Source organism: Alosa sapidissima, chromosome 3 (assembly GCF_018492685.1).
Source record: "Alosa sapidissima isolate fAloSap1 chromosome 3, fAloSap1.pri, whole genome shotgun sequence".
Classification (NCBI taxonomy): domain Eukaryota; kingdom Metazoa; phylum Chordata; class Actinopteri; order Clupeiformes; family Clupeidae; genus Alosa; species Alosa sapidissima.
Genome location: NC_055959.1, coordinates 7,839,481 through 7,860,855, shown reverse-complemented (window position 1 = coordinate 7,860,855; position 21,375 = coordinate 7,839,481). Strand labels below are relative to the sequence as shown.

The following is a 21,375-nucleotide window of genomic DNA, read 5'->3' as shown; positions in this document are numbered from 1 at the left end:
AATACATTATTTTAGAGACTGACCTTTTACACAATGTTTTCTGTCACAAATGCGCCCTGAGAAACAGGCTGTGGGCAGTCTGAGGCTTAATGGTGCACTGCCTGATTATAATTCTATGGACTTTTCATCGCATTCCGCCAAAACACACCTTGTGTCTAGCTCGGCATGCACAATGAGCGGTACTCTGTTCCAGTCATTTAACACATTGCATTGACTGCTGAGCTCAAATATCAACAAGCTGTTGCCAGAAATCGAAGATTGTACCTTTGATGTCAAACGATGCAATATGATACAATGTTATTGTCCCTTTTGAGATTTATTATGCATCCACAAAGTTACACGAAGGTCTGTCCTTTCTGTCCTTCTGGATGAATAACACACTAGCGTAGTCTACTGGTTTAATTAAAGCGGCAGTTGGCAAGATTTCTTTGATTATATTCACTGAAACCAACACTATGCTCCGACAGAACAACATAAATCAGCTTTAGAAAAAAACCCTGCACTTCTACCTCCACCTAGAGCCTGTTATTTGTTTTGCAAAAATCCACAGCTCCCGGTTCTTCTGGTCCAATCAGAGAAGGGCTGTGTGAGATCTGACTGTCAATCACAGTCTGGTGCAGTCTGGTGCGCACTGACAAGCACCGATGAGAGGGTGCTCGGTGGTAGTGGGGGAGGGGCATGAGAGTTGTAAACATTCAAAAGTCCCCTGATCTGTCAGACTGGCCAACGGCAGCTTTAAACTGACCCAGTTTGTCCATCCAGTATGTGCTGTACACTCAAAACAAAACCTCTGACCTATACACTATTCCAGCCAATCAACACATTTCTTTCACAAGCACAGAAGGGAGTACGTGTAATTGGATTGGTTGCTCGAGTATAAACAACATTTTCAAATCAGAATCAAACAGGGTACCTTTAATATTCCTGGTTATTCCTGGTCATTCAAGGAATGTAGCTTTAATGCCTCTCCCATTCAAACCTGGTTAACTGTGGTCCTTTGTCTCTGCAGATCCGCATGGACCCTCGTTCACCATGGGCAAGGCGGTGTGGCTACTCTGGGGTCTGGTGTTCAACAACTCTGTGCCGGTGCAGAACCCTCGTGGCACCACCAGCAAGTTCATCGTGTCCGTCTGGGCCTTCTTCGCTGTCATCTTCTTGGCCAGCTACACTGCCAACCTGGCCGCCTTCATGATCCAGGAGGAATTCGTGGACCAGGTCACTGGTTTGAGTGACAGGAAGGTTTGTTATTTGTGTTTGTTTGTTTTTCGTTTACGTGTTCACTGACACACACACACAGACATGGACACACACAGAGACACACATAAACACACACATACTATATGCACACACACACACACACACAAACACATACACAGATACACACATACACACACCTCCACCTCTCATCAGTTTGAGTGATGGGAAGATTTGTTTTTGTATGTATTTGTTTGTTTATGTTTACATGCTCACTGACAGCCCAACACACACAAACACACACACACACACACACACACACACACATAAACACAGAGCTCCCTGGAGTCCAAGTGTCAGCCACTTTGATAGCATCTCATGTCAGAAACTGTTCTCCGAGGCCGGACTTGAATGACAGCAGCAGGGACATATCCAGCTTTTCTCTAGAGTAGCCACAGCAGCACTGTTCCTGTCCTTGGGTCAGTGCAGTCGCAGGGGCGGCCATAGTTTTATCTTAAAGGTGGCATGTTTGGAGTGCAGCCGACAGAAACGGTCAAAGGGGGCACAACCCAACCTTGCACTACTGCCCAAAGCCACTACTTCCCATTGACGTGTCTTTGTGCTGATCAAGCACTGGACGGCATATCCGCCACCACAGACTTGGGCTTAATCCACAGCCCTGGCAAACCCAAACTCACAAAAGCACTTTGAGGCGGCCCTGGTAAGCCCTTTGCAGTAATTGCTTAAATCTTTATTGGGGTCTCTGAAGCTTAACAAAGTGATTATTTCGCAGGCACAAAATCATGGCCCTGAATCGAATTCCACAGAGGTTCGGATGGACAGGCACTACTTTTCTCATCAACAATTACGTTACAAGTGAATAGAGTTGTGCTTTTTCTTTAACCAACATGGAGGATGAACACACCCAGACTCATCCCCAGTAACATGAGGGGTGAAGCCTGCATCACAACTTTGTATAAATAGAGCTATGTAAATAGTATAAGTCAATTAATACTGCTGACGGTGCTTTTTGCCATATTGTGTTAATTAGGACACTTTAAAAATTCAGTGCGGTGGTGGTCCCTGCTATGCACTTAAACTTGCCAACTTGGCTCTCCCCCAGCTGGAGGCAAAAGAAAAATACTTGATTTTTTTTTTGAGGGCTTCCTGCCTTCCAAGTGTGCTGCGAATCTTTGTTTCAACACATTTCTGTGCGCCACTTAACAGGCTGGTCGATAAAGGGGGGGGGGGGGGGGGGGTACGCCAGACAGGCAAATGTTCAAAAGCAAACGGACCTGGCGCTGATGAAAACGCTAAAGCTGCCACGTTTCCACGACATGGGTTCCCACGCAAGCACATACACACACACACACACACACACACACACACACACACACACACACACACACACACACACAGCTCTCCCCACCCCAATGTGGCTCTCAAACGCATCTCATCCGCCCTCTGAGGAATTCAAAGATCACTGCCGGTCCCTTTGAGAGCCACACACACACACACACACACAGCTTCCCATATGCTTTCCAGTGTTGAAACAGAGAGCAGGATTTTAATTGGGCAAACCACATTGTCATTGCTCAATAGTTTAATCTCATAGACTTCACAAAGGCCATGTGTGCATCTTTCTCTCTCTCTCTCTCTCTCTCTCTCTCTCCATGGAGACTATGGCTCATTGCCATTTTAATGCTAAAGCTAACACAGCTAGTAGAAGATGAGGGAGCATCGGAATCATGGTCGACCGTGTTACGTAAAAGCATATTTGACCAGGAACGGAGGGCCAAGGAGGGGTGGGGAGGAGTCAAGTGTTTGGAGCTTGGGACTGACTCAGGGGGTGAGGGTTTGTTTTGGAGGGGGGGGGGGGGGGGGGGGTGAAAGGTGGGGGTGGCGGAGAAGGCGACTGTCTGTGGGGGGAGGGGATAGTTGTTGCCAAGTGTCTTGTCTTGGGCCGAACAGGGGCTGAATTCCCAGGTCCAGGCCGTTTACGTAACCCGGCACCAATTGCATAATAAACGCGGAGGGAGAGAGGCCAAGGTCAGCGTGATTAGGCAGGGGTCCATCCTCCTCGGCCGTCTCCAGTCATGCGCAGACTGACGCCGGAGCCCCGGGCGGACGCGACGAGCTCCTCTCCCCTCTCATGATGCACACGGCCCAACCAGGACTCACGGCGAGCGATTGCTCACTTACTCACTCACTCACTCACACACACACACACACACAGACACAGACACAGACACAAACAGAGACACATACACACTCACAAAATGTACGCACACACTGCAGCCACCGCGGTTCTAACTCCAGCAATCAAACGAACGCAAGTAAACAAACAAACAGACAAAACAACAAAACAAGAAAACAACCCCGCAAAGCAGAGTGTGCTGGGGACGGCGGATTGGCCGGTTTTAAATATGCAAAAGGCCCAGCTAATTGATAGCTGCTGCAGCTGTGATATGCACTCGTTCATCCTTGTTGTTGTTCGCCCTGCAGCCTTGTCGGAACATCTGTGACCTGCATCCGCTTTTTATTTTGAGACAAAAAACAAAACTTTTTTTTTTTTTTTTTACAAGGGAGCTCAAAAACCGGAAGGGAGATCATGTTTGCCTCAAACAGAGGAGATCAGAGCTGCCTGCTCAAGTTCGTGTCGTCAAAAACTGCCTTTTGATTTACAAAAGATCAAGATTGTAGGGGTGTTAAGAGTCAATCCAACTACCGTGCTTCCTCTTCTTGCATGCCTGATATGACTGAACACGACCTCTGACCTCTCTCATGTCTCTCTCTCCACCTTTGTTGACCTTCGACCCCTGACCCCCTTCATCACAGTTCCAGAGCCCATACTCCTACTCACCCCCGTTCCGCTTCGGGACCGTCCCCAACGGGAGCACGGAGAGGAACATCAGGAAGAACTACCCGGACATGCACCAGTATATGGTCAAGTACCACCAGACCGGGGTGCAGGACGCACTGGTCAGCCTTAAGACTGGGTAGGATCTCATTCTTCAGGGTGCTCAGTGTTTCCCTGTCATTTCGGGACAACCAGTTTGCTTCTGCCTTAGCCTCAGGTGTAGACTAGGGTTCTCTCAAGTGTGATTTTGATAAGTGTTTTTGTAAGTGGCGGTGGTGGTGGTGTTTATGTGAGTGTATTGGTTTATGTGTGAGTGTGTGTGTGTGTGTGGAAGTGTGTTGATGTGCAAAATACTATGGAAATGTACCTACAGTATGTCTGTGTCTGTGTGTCTCAGATGTACCTGCACGTGCATGCGTGTGTTCTTGCTTGTTTGTAAGTGTGTGTGTGCGTCTGTGTGTGCGCATGTATGTGTGTGTGTGTGTGTGTGTGTGTGTGTGTGTGTGTGTGTGTGTGTGTGTGTGTGTGTGTGTTCACGCATGTCTTTGTGTCTAGACACCCTGAATGAATGGCCACGCTAACCGGGCGTAACGGGGCTATTTTTAACGGGCCGGATCTACATAATAGGACTGTGAATGGAAATGAGGAGATGTATGTGCCCACACGTTTCTCATCGGCCTTGCTAGAGAGGGCGCGAGCGCAAGGGCCCACACACACACACACACACACACACACACACACACACACACACACACACACACACCCTCAGGGAGATGGAAAGGAGGGGAGGGGGGGCGAGTACGATTCCACCATGCCAGCGGGTCCGAGGGGGCAGAGGGGAGGGGAAACAAATCAAACACATCTCACAGCTAATGCCAGAGTGGATTTGGAGCCCTGCTCGTCATTGAGCAAAAAGTGAAGCATTCTGGGGGGAAATAAATAAATAGGGTAAATATATTGTTGAGTTCATGTTGCCATTCATAGAATAGCTTTACAAAAAAAGATCCATATATGTAATTATACTTGAGTATAGCAGATCTGCCATACAGTACATCCCCACATGACTTTCTGAACATGAGGGGAAGCACGATGTATGCGAGTGAAACACGGAGCTCATTTGCTTGCATGAGCCCCAGACTAGGGGCTAATGAGAGCTAGCTGTCTGAGCGCTTCACCTTGGAGATCAGATCACCTTTTTCCTTTCATCTTCTCAAGAAATACCCCCCCCACCCCCCCCCACACACACACACACACACCCTTCCCACCCCATACTCCATTATGCCAGCCAGAGCTGTATACCCCCGTGTGTCATCAATTACAAGAGGTGACTTGGCAAGGACCTTCGCAGTGTCCCTGCACAGTAGTACAGTATGTATGTATGTTTGCTGTGGGTGGCGTATGCATACTGGCTAACAGAGCTAAATGATGCAGAAATTAATGCAGAAATCCAGACAAATCATATACTCTTGTTGTTCTGTTTTATTGATGCTCAGGGGTTAAGCTTGGGATGAATAACATCCTGGTTTGAGCTTAAGGGATTTATCCTTTCTGGGCCCAAGAGGATGTTTGTGTTTCCCTTTTAGCAAAGGTGATAAAAAATCAATGTCAACTGAATATTGTCAGCCAAGTGGCTGGGGTTCAGGCCTGTGTCATCCCCATAGCCTTATTGATATTAATGAGCCCTGATTAAACACGAGCTGATTTGTAATACAAGCTCAAAAGTCAGATGCAAGTGCAGCGCAAGCACTATTTGCCTCGAGCAATATCGAGCACAGGGAAACCAATCGTAAGTGATGCTTGTCAAGGCTCTGCTGGCCGGGCTGTCCGGTTTTGGAAGTGTTTATGCTAAATATTTAGGTTTTGATAATTATTTAATAACACAGAGATCAGGAAGAAGAAAGACTCCAGTGTATACGGCAAACAAGGAACAAGGGTTAACAGTCAGTCCAATGTCTTACAGTTAGTGTGACACCCTTTTGGAAGTGAACAACATCAACTGTGGAACAGTATTAAGTGTAAATCACCTTCAGGGTTTCAGATTGAAATGAAGTTATAGTGAGGGTTGATAGCTCTTGACAGGCAGTTGAATTTAAGAGCTACTTGACAAGTAAGTGCTTGTTAAGCTGCCAAAAAAGTGCTCTACTCCCCACCAGTCCAGCTCAGGTGAGAGCACAGGTGTTTTAGTAATTGTTACATCATCTTTGTCAAGTGAAGTTAATGGAGGACTATAACTGATTAGAACACAGTGAAGTCTGCGTCGAGACGAGTGTGGAAAGGACTGTGTGTGTGTGTGTGTGTGTGTGTGTGTGTGTGTGTGTGTGTGTGTGTGTGTGTGTGTGTGTGTGTGATTCACCATTTCCATGCTCCCCCACATTCCCCCGTCTCTCTCTCTCTCTCTCTCTCTCTCTCTCTTTCTCTCTCTCTCTCTCTCTCTCTCTCTCTCTCTCTCTCTCTCGCCTACCTTTAAACGCCTGTCATCCGTGGGTGAGTGGGGAAGTCTGGAAGCCTGGGAGACTAGGCCTATCCACCCCACCCTACCCCACCCCACCTCCACACACGCAGACACACACGCAGACACACACACACACCACCACCATCGGCATCACCATTCATTCCACCCTTTCAAATGAAATTATTGAGCCAAAATATTGGATCAAGGCCTTGCTGCATGGAGCTGAATCTGACATTCAAAGGCCGGTGCAGGGAGATGGAGGGAGCGGCAGACTGACAGGAGTGCTGGAAGCAGAGTGGAGAAGGGTGATAACTCTGAGGATAACTCCTCAGCTTTTCCTCAAATGTCAGTCCTGTACATCCAGAGACGTGCCTTTAATACAAGACGGGACCCATGTATATTTGCATGTGTGTGTGTGTGTGTGTGTGTGTGTGTGTGTGTGTGTGTGTGTGTGTGTGTGTGTGTGTGTGTGTGTGCTCGTTCATTGTCGCTGTTGTTATGCATTGATGCATCTTTATGTTTAGGAAGAGTATATGTATTGAACGTGTTATACGATTGTCTGTTCAATCCAATTTTTGTGTCTGTCCCTCTATATATTTGTATCTTTATCTTTATGTGTGTGTGTGTGTGTGTGTGTGTGTGTGTGTGTGCATGCATTAAATTAATGTGTGTGTGTCTAAGCGTTGGTGGATTATCCGTGAAAGACTTCCGTAGGTGCCCTCATCCCTTTCTTCCTCGTCCCCTTCACGGGGAGGTCAAGCCTTCTCTCCTCCTACTCCTCCTCCTCCTCTCTGGCTCTCATCCACTCAAGCAGCCAGGGCCAGATCAGACGACGTCCAACCGCAGAGTACCGACTTAACACGACGATCACCCCCCCCCCCCCCCCCCCCCCCTAACTGCAACTTTTGTCCACCCATGTCCAGTGGTCAGCAATCCCATTAGAAGTTAGGGCGTAGCATCAGGGGTTCTACCGAAGGCAGTTGCTCTCTGGTGGTGGTGGTGTGTCTGTCTGTCTGTGTGTGTGTGTGTGTGTGTGTCAGGAGTACTGTGCTCCATAATGTCATGCATTATGGAACAGAGTATCTCCACTCCCATGGCACGTTTTCGCTCGTGTTCTACCGTGACACAGCGTCTAGACCATGGGGTGTGAGACGGAGAAGTGTGTTCTGCGATGATTGGGATGTGAGATGGCGTGAAGGCTGTGCTGACGCCGGTGACTAAACATCTTTTGGGCCATGCATGTGTGTCTGTGCGTGTGTGTGTGTGTGTGGTTTTTCGTGCACTCTCGGGCGTGTGTGTGCCTGTGTCTGTGTGTGTGCTCATCCTCTCCCGCCCCAACAGAAAATTGGACGCTTTCATCTATGACGCGGCCGTGCTGAACTACATGGCCGGACGCGATGAGGGCTGTAAGCTGGTCACTATCGGCAGTGGCTACATCTTTGCTACAACTGGCTACGGCATCGCCCTGCAGAAGGGCTCCTACTGGAAACGACAGGTGGACCTCGCCATATTAGCCATCATTGGAGATGGTACGTACACACATACACACACAAGCACACACACACACACAGGCTCACAGACACATGCATACACACATGCATGCACACACATACTGTATATAGGCACACATGTATATACATACTTTGCACACACAGGCACACATACACAATAAGAATAAGAAAAAGAGGACTCTCAGGAGCACACAGATGTTTAATGATGCTTAATTGCAGAAAAGTGCTGAAATGAGGTGTTGATGATTACATCAGGATTACATCTTCATCAGAATTCATGCACACATGCACCTGCAAATGTACACACACACACACACATATATATATAGGTATAGGTAAGGTATAGGCAAAAGAGATACGTTGCTGGTCAAAACGTTAGCGTAAGAACTGGTTTATAATGCTGAATGAAGCACAAAGCACATTTACTAAAGCACATCCACTGTTTAAAGTCACAAACACAACGAACTAAGGTAACTTTTATGCATGCGCGAACCTATACATACCGGTAGGTATGGCTGTGTAGTCTGTGCCTGCCATAACATTTATTCCTGCAGGCTACCCGTTTTGGCTGTCATACTTTTAAATGGCTTCGCAAGAAGTAGGCCTACATAGACCATAACTTGTACTACTGTCATCTTCTTTAAGAACTTTTCCCAATATTTCCCATAGCTTATCGCTTTTCCTGAAGGGGTGTCTTTATTATTTTAACTCGCGTCTTCAGCTTCTTTACTGTTGACTTTACTGTATTGATGCTTTACTATATTGATGCTAGCCTTCTCCTGATATTTTAAGTAGGCCTATTTGTAGAAAATATATATTTAATTAATTTTAACTGACCCGCCCGCAAATTACCCGAATATCATTAAAATATTTTGTTTATGACTCATAACCGCGGGTGACTACGGTCATCCGCGGGCGACTGCTTAATTTCGGGCAGACCGCGCAACACTGTGTGTGTGTGTGTGTGTGTGTGTGTGTGTGTGTGTGTGTGTGTGTGTATACATACATACATACATACAGTACATACATACCCAAGCAGTGAGGCTGTACACAATAGCCTACACACACACACAAGCAGGCACACTCACACACACACACATACTGTACACGCACACACTCACAAGCCACCTCAACAACTACGCACAGATGTCCCCCTCCTTACCCCCTTAAGTGCTTGATGCGTGTGAGGTCAGCGGTAATGCTCCTAATAACTAGCGGGGCAGAAAAGGGCTCTCTCTTTCTCCCCGGGCTCCAGGCAATACTCATACACAGACTGCACAGTCACCCCCCCCCACACACACACACACACACACATCCATATAGACAGAGAACCACAAACACACAACAAGTGTGACCTCTCTCTGAGTCCCTACAGCACCAGCTGTGGTGATAAAATTGTGTAAATATACCCTTTGATGGTATTTCTGCAATGAGGCAAAGGGGAGCGAGGGGTGGTGTGTGTGTGTGTGTGTGTGTGTGTGTGTTCTGGACTAATATATTCCAGATTGGCGGGAGCTGCCCTAATGTATTCTCTTTCTTCTTATCTCCAGCGGTTCACCAGTGACTCATGGACACTCTGGTCACGCTAAATAGAGGGATGATTAGTCTTCCTCTCGATCTATTTCCAGACTGGGCTTTTTTTGGTCCATCTAAAACATGCAGGGAGATATGGGTCTGATAGCAAATCCAATTAAAATAGACATTATCTGCTCATTGTCATGCACTTAGCAGTTAGCATATGTTATTAGCAAACATTGTTTTCTCCTTTTCAAATATCCCTTGCGCAGATGTCTCGTATAGCCCCTTCCAAAGACCTTTGAGCTATTGCCTTCACTTTGAGATAAAGTCCTAAACAAGGATTCCGAACAGGAACATCAAGCAGTATACAGAAGCACATGGTGTGATGAATCACAAAACCATCCTTAGCAGCTGTAGCCTACCTGCTGTACAAGGGGGAAAAAAGAAGAACAAAAAAATGTCACTCTCTCAAAGTGACACCATATGGTTTGTGCTGCGGACATTTTTGACTGTGTCTGCTGGTTCTGTTCGATACTGACAGAAGTGGCAGGACAGTGAGTGAGCGCTTGTATTTTTAGTCTCGAGGTTAGTGGGCTCTCGCTGCAGCTGATGGGGTTTATGATTGACAGACGAGTGTCCTGCTCTCTCCCTCTCTCGCCTTCTCTCTCTCTTCTCCCCATCTTTATCTCTCTCTCTCTTTCTCTCTTTATCTCACTCTCTTTCTTTCTTTCCCAACACAGGTGAGATGGAGGAGCTGGAGGCCCAGTGGCTGACCGGTATCTGCCACAACGAGAAGAACGAGGTGATGAGCAGCCAGCTGGACGTGGACAACATGGCAGGCGTGTTCTACATGCTGGCCACCGCTATGGGCCTGAGTCTCATCACCTTCGTGTGGGAGCACCTGTTCTACTGGCGCCTGCGTTTCTGCTTCACCGGAGTCTGTTCTGGCACACCCGGCCTCCTCTTCAGCATCAGCAGGGTGAGGAGATATATAAGCATACACACGCGCAAGGCACGCACACACACACACACACACTCTCACACACACACACACACATGCACACACATACACACACATATGCACACACACACACACACACACACACAGACATGCACACACACACACACACACACACACACACACACACACACACACACACACACACACACACACACAAACAAACACTCGCACACACAAACAGAAATAATTATTTTTTCATGAGGATTTTTTTACATCTCGGAATCAATTTGCTTCAGTTCAAGATTGGGTTTTTCCTCATTTTTTTGTTGTGAAACTTATATGAAAATAAAATGTTCAAGGATTAGTTTTATATCTCTTTTTACACGTCTTTAGTAGAGGTGGCAATACATGTGGAGGGCACTGTAGATCTTTACACACACACAAGTTAACTAATGCAATCAACTGGATGAAAAGTGACGTTTATGTTTGGATGGTAGTTCCCTATGTAGGAATAAATTAAATATTTTATTTGTGGTTGTTTACTGGCCTTTACATTGCCATTATTGTGTATTATAAAAAAACTATTCAGACTTATTCAGTTATTTGAATCATAATCTATTTTAGAGAGTTAAAATATGTCCCGCTTCCTTGTCTAATTGAATTGTTGCTTTGAGCTGTTGGCAGTGCAACATGTATTTTTGTTATGTGAGCAGTGGGAAACATCAATGAACATATTGGCATATCTCTGTGTTTATAGGGACTTTACTCTGTAGGAAACTTTAATAATTTAATTGAAAAGTGTCAGTGAGAGTTCCTTTACACCCTTGAGAGCGTATCTGTCTTAAAGAAGAGAGTTTTTTTTTGTGTGGAGCTCTCCATTGGTATTCATTACTCATCACCAGATTAGAATGCCCTGTCATTCATGGTTGGAGAATTTTTAATGGCAATGCAACAGTCTATGGAGAGTGCGGCTGCTTGCAAATCACTCCGACTTGCTTTATTTTGGGTATTTTGTTGTGTTTTGAGTCCTTGTGGAAATCTGTATGCACGTCGAACAGAGCTGATTTAGGAGAGTGGTTCTTATTAGCAGGCCTGCCGTAATGTAATGCAAGCTTGAGAGGAACCCTGTGGAACAGGGGGAGAGATCACATATTTATTAGAGGAGAGAGAGAAAGAGAGAGAAAGAGAGAGAAGGGGTAAAAAAGAAGGCACTTGTGGGACTCAGTGGGGCTCTAAGTAATGAGACGACCTGTCCCACTGTGCCTGACTAAGGGCCGCAGTCATTTTGGTAGAAGAGTAACAGCTCAACGTTATTTCTAAAGTCGTTAGCCAAAAAAAAGAGTGTTCGGTGAAGTCATAACGTTTCAAAAATGTCATCCTCGATCTAACCCCGGAGGCAGCATCCGACGCCTCTTATGAGGAGTCATTTGAAAAGACAAACACATCTCTGCAGGCAGACCGGCAGACAGAAAACGAGAGAGGGGGTGGGGGGGGGGGGATCATGTGAAATCTCTTTTGTCACGTTGATGTGACTGACTCTGTGTTTCCGTGCCTTCACAGGGCATATGGAGCTGCATTCACGGTGTGCACATCGAGATGAAAAAAAAGTCCTCCGACCTGGACTTCAGCCCCCAGGCCAACATGCTAAAGCTGGTCAAGTCGGCCAAGCAGATGACCAACATGACCAATTTGAGCGCCTCGCGCATCAACTCGCCCAAGCGCGCCGCCGAGTACATGCACTCGGCCAGTCCCATGATCATGGATATGATGGCCGAGAAGGGCAACTTCATCTACACCGACAATCGGAGCTACACCCCAAAGGACATGATCTATGGCGACAGTGGCGACCTGCAGACCTACTTAGCCAACCGGCACAAGGACCACCTCAACAATTACATTTTCCAGGGCCAGCACCCCCTCACTTTAAACGAGACCAACCCCAACACGGTGGAGGTGGCTGTGAGTGCCGACGCGGCACAGACTAACGCCAAGCCCCGGGCCCTGTGGAAGAAGTCGGTGGATACGATGAGGCAGGGCCCAGGCCCCGACACTTTGGCCCCAGACCCCCGTCTGTCCATGAAAAGCCAGAGGTACCTGCCAGAGGACGCGGCCCACTCCGACATCTCCGACTGCTCCAGCAGGGCCGCCTCGTACAAGGATCCGGACAACAGCAAGCACCTGAAGCCCAAGGACAACTTAAAAAAAAGATCGATGACGTCAAAATACCCTAGGGATTGCAGCGAAGCCGAGCTGTCCTACTTAAAGACTAAGCAGGGCGCGCCGACTCGCGAAAAAATCTACACCATAGACTCTGACCGGGAGCTGAGCCTGCACTCAGATCCACTGCACTACAGAGAGAGTCGGGGTCTGGCCGCCGACGATTTGGATTTCCCCGAGATGTACTCCGACCACAACGACAACTACCGCAAATGCGACCAGCCCATCATCCATCTCAACAGCAGCCCCCTGCATCACGCCGACTCCGACCTGCTCCCCGACAATGCCTACAACAAGCACTACAGCAGCGTCAAGGACAAGAGTCTGAGCCCGCACGAGAGCAACGACCACTACAAACAGACGCACTGCCGCAGCTGTCTCTCCAAGGTGCCCAACTACCCCCCCACCGCCGGGCCCTACACAGGCCCCCTCCGCTCCCCCTACAACCGCTGCGAAGCGTGCCTGCACATGGGCAACCTCTACGACATTAGCGAGGACCAGATGCTCCAGGAGGCCATCCTTAGCCCCAGCATGCACCAGGCCGACGACATGTTCGGCAGCTACTGGCCACAGACGGACGGCCCGCACGTCCAGAAGCGTAACCGGCTGCGGCTCAGCCGCCAGCACTCCTTTGACAATATCATGCTGGAGAAGCCCAAGGAGATCGACCTGAACCGGCCGGCCCGCAGCGTCAGTCTCAAGGAGAAGGACCGCTTCCTGGAGGACAGCCCGTACGCAAACATGTTCAGCTTCAAGTCCGACAAACTGTTCGGCAGCCGGTCCATGCTCTTCAACCACAACCTGGAGGAGAGCAAGCGCAGCAAGTCGCTGTACCCCGACCACACCTCAGACAATCCTTTCATGCACTCTTTACGAGACGACACGCGCCTCTTCCACGGCCGCAGCTCCTCTGACATTTACAAACAGTTAGCCCCCATCAAAACACGAAACGAAAACAATCTGCGGTCCTCAGTTAAGTCCACTGCGTCATACTGCTCCAGGGATGGTCGAATACCCAAGGACATGTACTTTTCAGAGCATGTAATGCCTTATGTAGCCAATAAGACTAGTGCATACTCAGCTCCCCGAGTCCTCAATTCAGCGCAGTTCAGCAATAGAAGAGTGTATAAGAAGATACCTAGTCTTGAGTCAGATGTTTAATGGCCTCTTTGTGTAGTTTAAAGACATATATACATATATATATAAATATACAGTATATTCACTTAGGATGCCATAGCCACCTCCATCTAAAATCAAAAAAAGTACCCGAAGTACTCTCTTTACAGATATCACATCCTTGTATGAAACAAGTTGGCCGCATGGTGCTTGCCAAAGGTTTTCAGCATTTTAAAAGTTACCCAGTCGGGGTGGGGGTGGGGGTTGGTCTGTTGGACTAATTGCAAACAGACAATAAGAGAGTTGTTCGCCCGTGTAATGGGGGAGGGGGGGGGGGGGGCTCGCGGTCCACTGTGTGGCCATTACATTAACCAGTGCTGTGTAAGAAACCAGCACTCGGCTCTCAGCTGCTCGTCCTCTCTCCAGAGACCCGCGGCGCTAAGACACGGCGGACTGCCCCCGAGCGTCCCCTCCGAGTTGGAGACGAGACGGAGAGGGGGGAAAAAGGCGACGGATAATGATCCTCGGGCGGGCGGGGGGGGGGGGGGGGGGGGGGTCGGGTCTGGGTGGGGCAAAAAAAAACAAAAAAATAAAAACGCGAAGCTGCATGTGTGCCGCGAGAGCGTCGCCAGACCCGGTCGCGACTCGTTTGCAGGTCTCACCATTGCGGCGGTGAGAGTTGAAAGCGGTCCGTCCTCGGGGAAGGGGACGTCTTGGGCTTAACTGAAACATTTTTAGGAGCTGTTTACAGACACGGGAGCTGAAGACGAGTTAAGGGTATACTCATCCTGTGGCACTCAACAATGCCAACATAGCATTGTTGCTTTTATTCTATAACTATAGATTTTTTCGGGGGATTCTGGCATTTTGGTCCCCCATTTAGACTTTAGAATTAGCTTATTTGGTAGCACAATAACCATTAGTTTATCTACCCATCTTTGCTTTCTAAAGCATAATTTTGAATTTACCTTCAGGAATAGATTATTTTGCATGTATTGTTCTGGTAATGGAAAAGAACACTCACCCATATTTACATTAAGGTGAAGATGATCGAAAGTGAATGCTTGTGCAATTAACACTTGACCTGTACTTAGGAAGTCGGCCTGACCCTGGAAGGCATCGAAACACGCCACGTAATGCCAGTGGAGATTGACCTGGAATAATCTCCCTCATAAAACAGGGTACTGACTACTGTGGCATTGTGTGTGCGAACGTTAGATGAAAACTTGTGATCGAACTTTGTTCCACAGATATTGTGTTCAGTGCTGTTCTGTTTTGTTGCTACACACTGTGACACTGAACAAAATGCATCACCTCTGTTGTTGGAGACTGTTTATTTCTTTGTATTGTCGAAGGGGAGAGACAGGCTGTCTTTGCCGAGTTGTTTCCATTGAGTCATTTCAATGTAAAGACTACTGCATGTCCAACCTTGGGTAAGCTTGAAGAGTTGAGAACATTGGTTTACTTTATTTTTTCTTTCTCAGTGCACAGCCAACACACACACACTGAGTCTCTGCCACACACTCACACACACACACACACACACACACACACACACACACACACACACACACACACACACAAACACATTAGAAACACGCACACAAGTACACAGCAACCATAGGATGTTACCAGGCAAACTTGATGTTCTGCAGAACTATTTATTTATTGCTGTATATTATGTAAAGTACTTTGTAGAAAATTAGCAAGCTCTCCATACAACTTATGATTTGACCACACAGCCAAAATTGTGCTCCACTACTTTCTGTATAAAAAAACAAATACCTCAGGATGGTTTTTGTGGACTTTGTATTATCGGCGGCCTGACGGCAGAGGTCAAGTCCAGGATGCTCTGGCATGCCGAGCGTTGCATGCCACACAGCTGAAACTAGCTGTCCTCTTTTTTCCAATTGTTTACTCGTCCAAAGTCTTCCAAACGTAGCCCTCTTTTCATGCGAAACGTTATGAAACACAATTAAACAAACGGTAACAACAATAGAAACACAAGGAACGAGAGAGGGGGAAGGAGACACAGTGGGCGAGCTTATTCGGTCGTCTCTGCATTCAGGTTGCCATTTGTTTTGTTGCTCCAACTCGCATACTTGTAGGAAAAGGCAACCCCCTAAAAATGGAAGACGCACTGTTTTCCCACGAATGACAGAGAGGCGTTATGACACATGAAAAAAATTATATATATAAAAAAGAGACGATGACATCACTACACCATGGGCATCATCATATCATTTTGACAGCTGCCAGTTTGGGGTTTTGTAAGCGAACTCGATATTAGTGTTTATTTCAGCTTACCCAAAGTTCTGAAATCATTTCTGTAGAACACTCATTGACATAATCACAATATTTGTCATCATTATCATTATATTTATCGTTTTAAGTGCTGCTTGAAAAAGCTAATGTGTGAGAAATATGCACATGTAAAATATCAAGTTCTAGTAAAAAAAACAACGTATGAAATGTCCTTTTTTGACTATTTTCGGTCATTCATTGAATTCTTTCTTTTACAACCTTGTAATGACAACCCCCCCTAATGTTAACAGATAAAATGTATTTTGATGACATGAAGAAAAAAAAGACATTACAGCATGCAACCCAGATGTAAGACTTTGTATGTTTTTTTGTTTTTTGTTATGTTACGATCACCAATGATTTGTGTAAGGGGGTGCACATCACTCCAGCACACTGAGAGGAGAGGTGAATCTGCTGCTGCCGTGTTTGGAGAAGGTGTTGGAGGAGGAGCAAAGTGTGGGCCTCCAACCCCACTGCACCCCCGTCTGCTATTTGATCAAATTTGACAAAAGCTGTACACCACACGTTTTAATTCTACAGGGAAAAGGGGTCTCCTTGAGCTGTGGGTTGACATATCCTTGCTCCTCCTCACCTAGCAGGTGAGAAAAAAAGAAACAAGAAAAAAACACCAGCTATGCTTTTATCCCCTACCTGACACCTGATTTTCAGATTTAACTTTAACTAAAAAATGAAAACCCCTTTTTCTGAGCCTGCTGTCCCTCCAAAGATTTGACCTGTTTCTTTTTGTCGGTCTTTCTTAATTATTGTTTGCTGTACGAATAGAGCTTTTTCTAAAATCCTCAAAGACTTAAGGAACTATTTTGAATATTAGACACATGTAAATGGCTTGTAAATTCATATTCAAATACATCATTATGAAATTATCATTATAAAGAGTAAACAAATATTTTTTGTGTGGATTTCACGACAGTCTGTATAGTAGCACTCCTTTTTGCTGTAGAAGTAGAATAAAAAAAAGCAAACACACACTGCTCACAAGGTCATTGAAATGTCACCTTATGTCATGAGATTTTCAGAAGTCTTGACTCGGGTCGGATAATCAGGGATTGCTACCCTGGAATCTTTTGTCTTTTTTTATTAAAGCTTGAATAATGGAGCATGTAAGGGGGAGGAAAGGGTTAGTGCAAGGGCTTGGGGTGGTGAAGGTGGTGGTAGGTGAGTGGATGTTTTGATTGAGGCACGGATGGGAGATTTTCTCTTTTCTATGTAAATAACCTTGCTGTAATTCAAGGTGAGCTTGGATCAAGCATGCCTAATAAAGTGGCATTGATGAGGGTGGGTGGGGAGGGTTTGGGTGGTGGTGATGGACAGACAGAGGATTCGAAGAGTCTCGCTCCACCACTCCACCCCACCCCACGCCCTCTGGGGTTTGGTTTGTGAGCACGTAGTGCCGACACCGCTACAAAATGGCCTCCGTGTGTGTGTGTGTGTGGTCGCCCCTCCTGCTCATTAACCAAAGTGCTGATGCTTCGCAGGCGCTGCTACAGCGTATCGGAGAAGCAGTTGAACTACTGGGATTTTACTTTCCGTTCACTTCTCACAGTCCTCAAAGTGTATTCCAAGTGTGCTTTCCTCTGTTCATGGTGACACTATGTTCATTTGGTCTGTATGTTTGTTTTCTTGTTTGTTTGTTTGTTTGTTTGTTTGTATCGGTAATTACTGCTTTTTTCTCTGCAGTGGTCACAAGGGAGTTATTTCCACTGGTTGAAGGGTGTTATGTTTTTATGATGGGGCAGGTCAGGTATTGATTGCATCTGTATGTGAAAAAAGCTGCCTCACAGAATAATTATTTTATGTAGCATCCTCAAACTAGACAACCACCATTCATAGTTAATAAAGAATCTTAAGTATGAGTACTATTTTGTTTTTATTTTTCATAGTATAGTAACCTATGTAAATTTTAAGTATGACTTAGTCTAGACAATGTAGTTGAGTTATTAAAAAATCCGTAAGCAAATGACGCTTTTCAAACACAATAAATTAGTACTTTCTCAGTTATTGCTCATATGCCTATATGAATTAACCTCTGTTGTCCTTTTGTCTGTATGTTTGTTTTCTCTATCTGATAATCAATTGAGACCATGCTGTGTGTGTGTGTGTGTACGTGTGCGCATGTGCGCATGTATGCCTGTGTGTGTGTGTGTGTGTGTGTGCGCATGCATGTGTGCGTGTATATGTTTGATGGAATAGAGAGGAAAGGAGAGTTACACTGGGAGACTAAAAGATGGTAATGGAGATCATTATTGCTAAAGAGTTCATTAACCATAATAGTACAAAAAATATACTTTGTAGCATATGTCCCAGAGAAAAAGAAAAAAAACTGTTGGGGCATTTCCTCTCTTCAGACCTGCCCTTATTGCTGCACTCCAAATGAAAATACCCCCATCTGCCCCACCCTTTTGATGTAACCCGTGAAATACGCCTCTGTCCTCCTTTTGGTGCACTATGTTTGTGAATGTGATTGTATGGCTTAACAATGATGGTGAGAAATGACTCATCAAGTTTGTTTGTGTGTGTGTGTTTCTTTTTGTTTTTGGTGGAAGGAAATGACCCCATAGCTCAGGATAAACATTTCTTAGCAAGAGGAGAGAAGAAAAAAACACATTAGCGAAAAAAAATGATAGTAGTAATTATGATCATTTCAAAATTTCTTCTGACTAGTTTTCCTGAATTATGTGTTCACCAGGGCTCGAATGTGTTGACCTAATTAGTCCTCTTAGATCCACTTAGTCATTTCTCTCTTCTTTTTTTTCCAAGCAAAAGAGCCGCGGACAAACAATAGAACTTTTCTGTCTCCAGGGAGACTTTGGTACTGTTATTGAATCACTGAATAGTCACACACTCACAGCATAGCTAGACCCGCAGAGTGAGAGAGAGAGAGAGAGAGAGAGAGAGAGAGAGAGAGAGAGAGAAACACATATCTCACTCAGCTCTTTAATGCAGAGCTGCAGAACTGAGTTCTATATGGTTGTAGGTCAGAACTGAGTGCTGGAGATGGAGGGTTAAATTCCTCCCAATACTTTTCACGTGAATCATAACAGAATTATAACAACTGCAGTGAGTCAAAAGGGTGAGTGATATCCGTTAGCTGAGTGGTCCTAATTGACTGTAACCAAGCTCTAGCAGCTGGTCCAGGGCCTGATTCGGCCCACATCTGGTTGCAGTCTGGGTTTCTCTCTTAACCCGAGCCTCCCCCACCTGGCCATGGGGTCCATATCCTGAAAGCACCATTGAACAACTAACATAGTTAAATGAAGAGAGACTCTCTTTGTTGAATATCTACCATATTTGTGCTCTCTCTCTCTTCATCTCTCACTCTCTCTTTGGCCACCACGATGGTTGCTCAATGATGCTTTCAGGAAATGCCATTGAGGTGTAAGCTCTCCACACTAAGTAGCAGTGGAGTAGTGCCCCCCTCCCATCCCTCAGGGATACTTCAGGGGAAAATGTCTCAAAAATGAAACAAAAATCCTTTCCAAATTATAATGCTATGGCAGCTAGCCTCTTTTCCTTTGATCCTCCACCATCAATACCCCAAAATATTACATTAAAACATTAAATCCCTTTAACTTTTAGGACACTCTCCCTGCAATGTATACATACAGTACATATATACTTACTATATACTTACTTCCTGGATCATTTGACTTGGTAGTAGATCATCCCCTGAGTCTGTTGGATGAGAATTACATTTATAAGTGCACCTATGTGACACTTTGAAAGGAGATGAACCTGTTGTTTTGCTAATTTGTGTGAATGAAGTGGAATACGATCAATGTTATCAAACACATCATTAACCCCCCTTTGTATACACCATGAAATGTCTCTTTTTGAACTCATTTATCCATTGTTTTGAACTCATTTATCCATTGTTTATTGTTCCTGTTGTGGATGATACAAGAATGCAAAAAAAAAGGTGTTTTAAAGTTAATCGTCATAGCACCACAATGGGTGCTTTGAAAATTCTTGCATGCAGAAGTTTGTGCACAATGCTGTGGGTTACCTTGGTGAGTGGCAGACGTTACGAAGTTTATGCCTTTGGTATATTGTGAAAAAAAAAAAAGAAAAGCCAATCCTTTGAATCACACAGACATTGTGTAAATGAAAACTACTTAAGTCACTTAATGTATGTTTCCTGTTAGATAATCACTTTGTTTTTGCACATGTTATTCATTTTTTATGTGTTAAACACAGATTCTTTTTAAACATATTTTATACTAGGGGGATGCCATGTGACTATAACCACATAATACCATGTGACCTACCTAAATGTTCTTTTTTGTAATTAAGCATTATCACTTGTGAGTGTGCTAAAATGTCTTAATTGTAAATTGGGATGTACTGTATCACTTTAAAAAATGTTGACACAAACTCTTGCATCGATCAAATAATTTCTACTATTGGCAAATTGCATGAGAAGGTACTAATTCAGTGGGATGGTTTTGAACATATCTCCTATTCTCTCTGAAGTACACCTGTTCCAATCATTTGTAGCATAAATATAGATTAGAGAACTGTATTGTGTTCCAAATTTTTCTTTTGTTTTGTAAATGTAGACCATGTTAAGGGAGTGGGTTCAGGTTGTCCTATGTGAAATGTAAATACCGATGTTGCTGAGGAAATAATGTGCAAAGTTACAAGATGTAAAAAAATGTATATAAGTAAAAGTTTCATTTTTCTAATAAAGGCTATTTCTGCCAATTTATATGAATAAAGCCTTTGTAGCTGACTGCTTATGGAGCCTGACCATGCATTCAGCTGTGCCGTGTGTGTGTGTGCGTGTGTGTGTGTGAGAGAGAGAGAGAGAGAGAGAGAGAGAGAAAGAGAGAGAAAGCGAGTGGAATGATAGACAGCTATAGTAATGTCAAGTGATGATTGGTGTATGCTGTAATGGCAAGAGATTTCACACTCGTACCATCTTCCCTGGCTTGTGTATGTGTGTGCGTGTGTGTGTATGTGTGTGTGTGTTGTGAATCAGGGGTCTCGGCCCCACAGCACAGTATAAGTGAGCCGCAGCCTTGGGGTCAGGGAATATCAGGTATTGCATTGTGTGCGAACAACAGGGATATTTTTTCCCTCTCAGGTAAAATGGTCACAGAAGGAAGGAAAATAAAGGTCCTCATATGTTTTGGCTGCTGTCACTTCCAATCTCATTACCCATCCTGAGATAGGGCTATTTGTAACAAAGAATTATAGCTTTAGTGTATACTAATTATGACAG

General features: G+C 45.4%; 1 protein-coding gene across 1 annotated transcript in view; it reads left to right on the top strand.

Annotated features, from left to right (window-relative positions):
• grin2aa (glutamate receptor, ionotropic, N-methyl D-aspartate 2A, a) overlaps window positions 1-14,067 on the top strand; it is a 124,933-nt gene extending 110,866 nt beyond the window's left edge. Inside the window, exons 10-14 of the mRNA XM_042087600.1 lie at window positions 1,010-1,239; window positions 4,033-4,193; window positions 7,848-8,035; window positions 10,276-10,514; window positions 12,057-14,067. Coding sequence (XP_041943534.1) covers window positions 1,010-1,239; window positions 4,033-4,193; window positions 7,848-8,035; window positions 10,276-10,514; window positions 12,057-13,874 — 2,636 coding nt within the window. The 3' untranslated portion in view covers window positions 13,875-14,067. The remainder of the gene's footprint in view (window positions 1-1,009; window positions 1,240-4,032; window positions 4,194-7,847; window positions 8,036-10,275; window positions 10,515-12,056) is intronic.
• The last annotated feature ends 7,308 nt before the right edge of the window (window positions 14,068-21,375 follow it).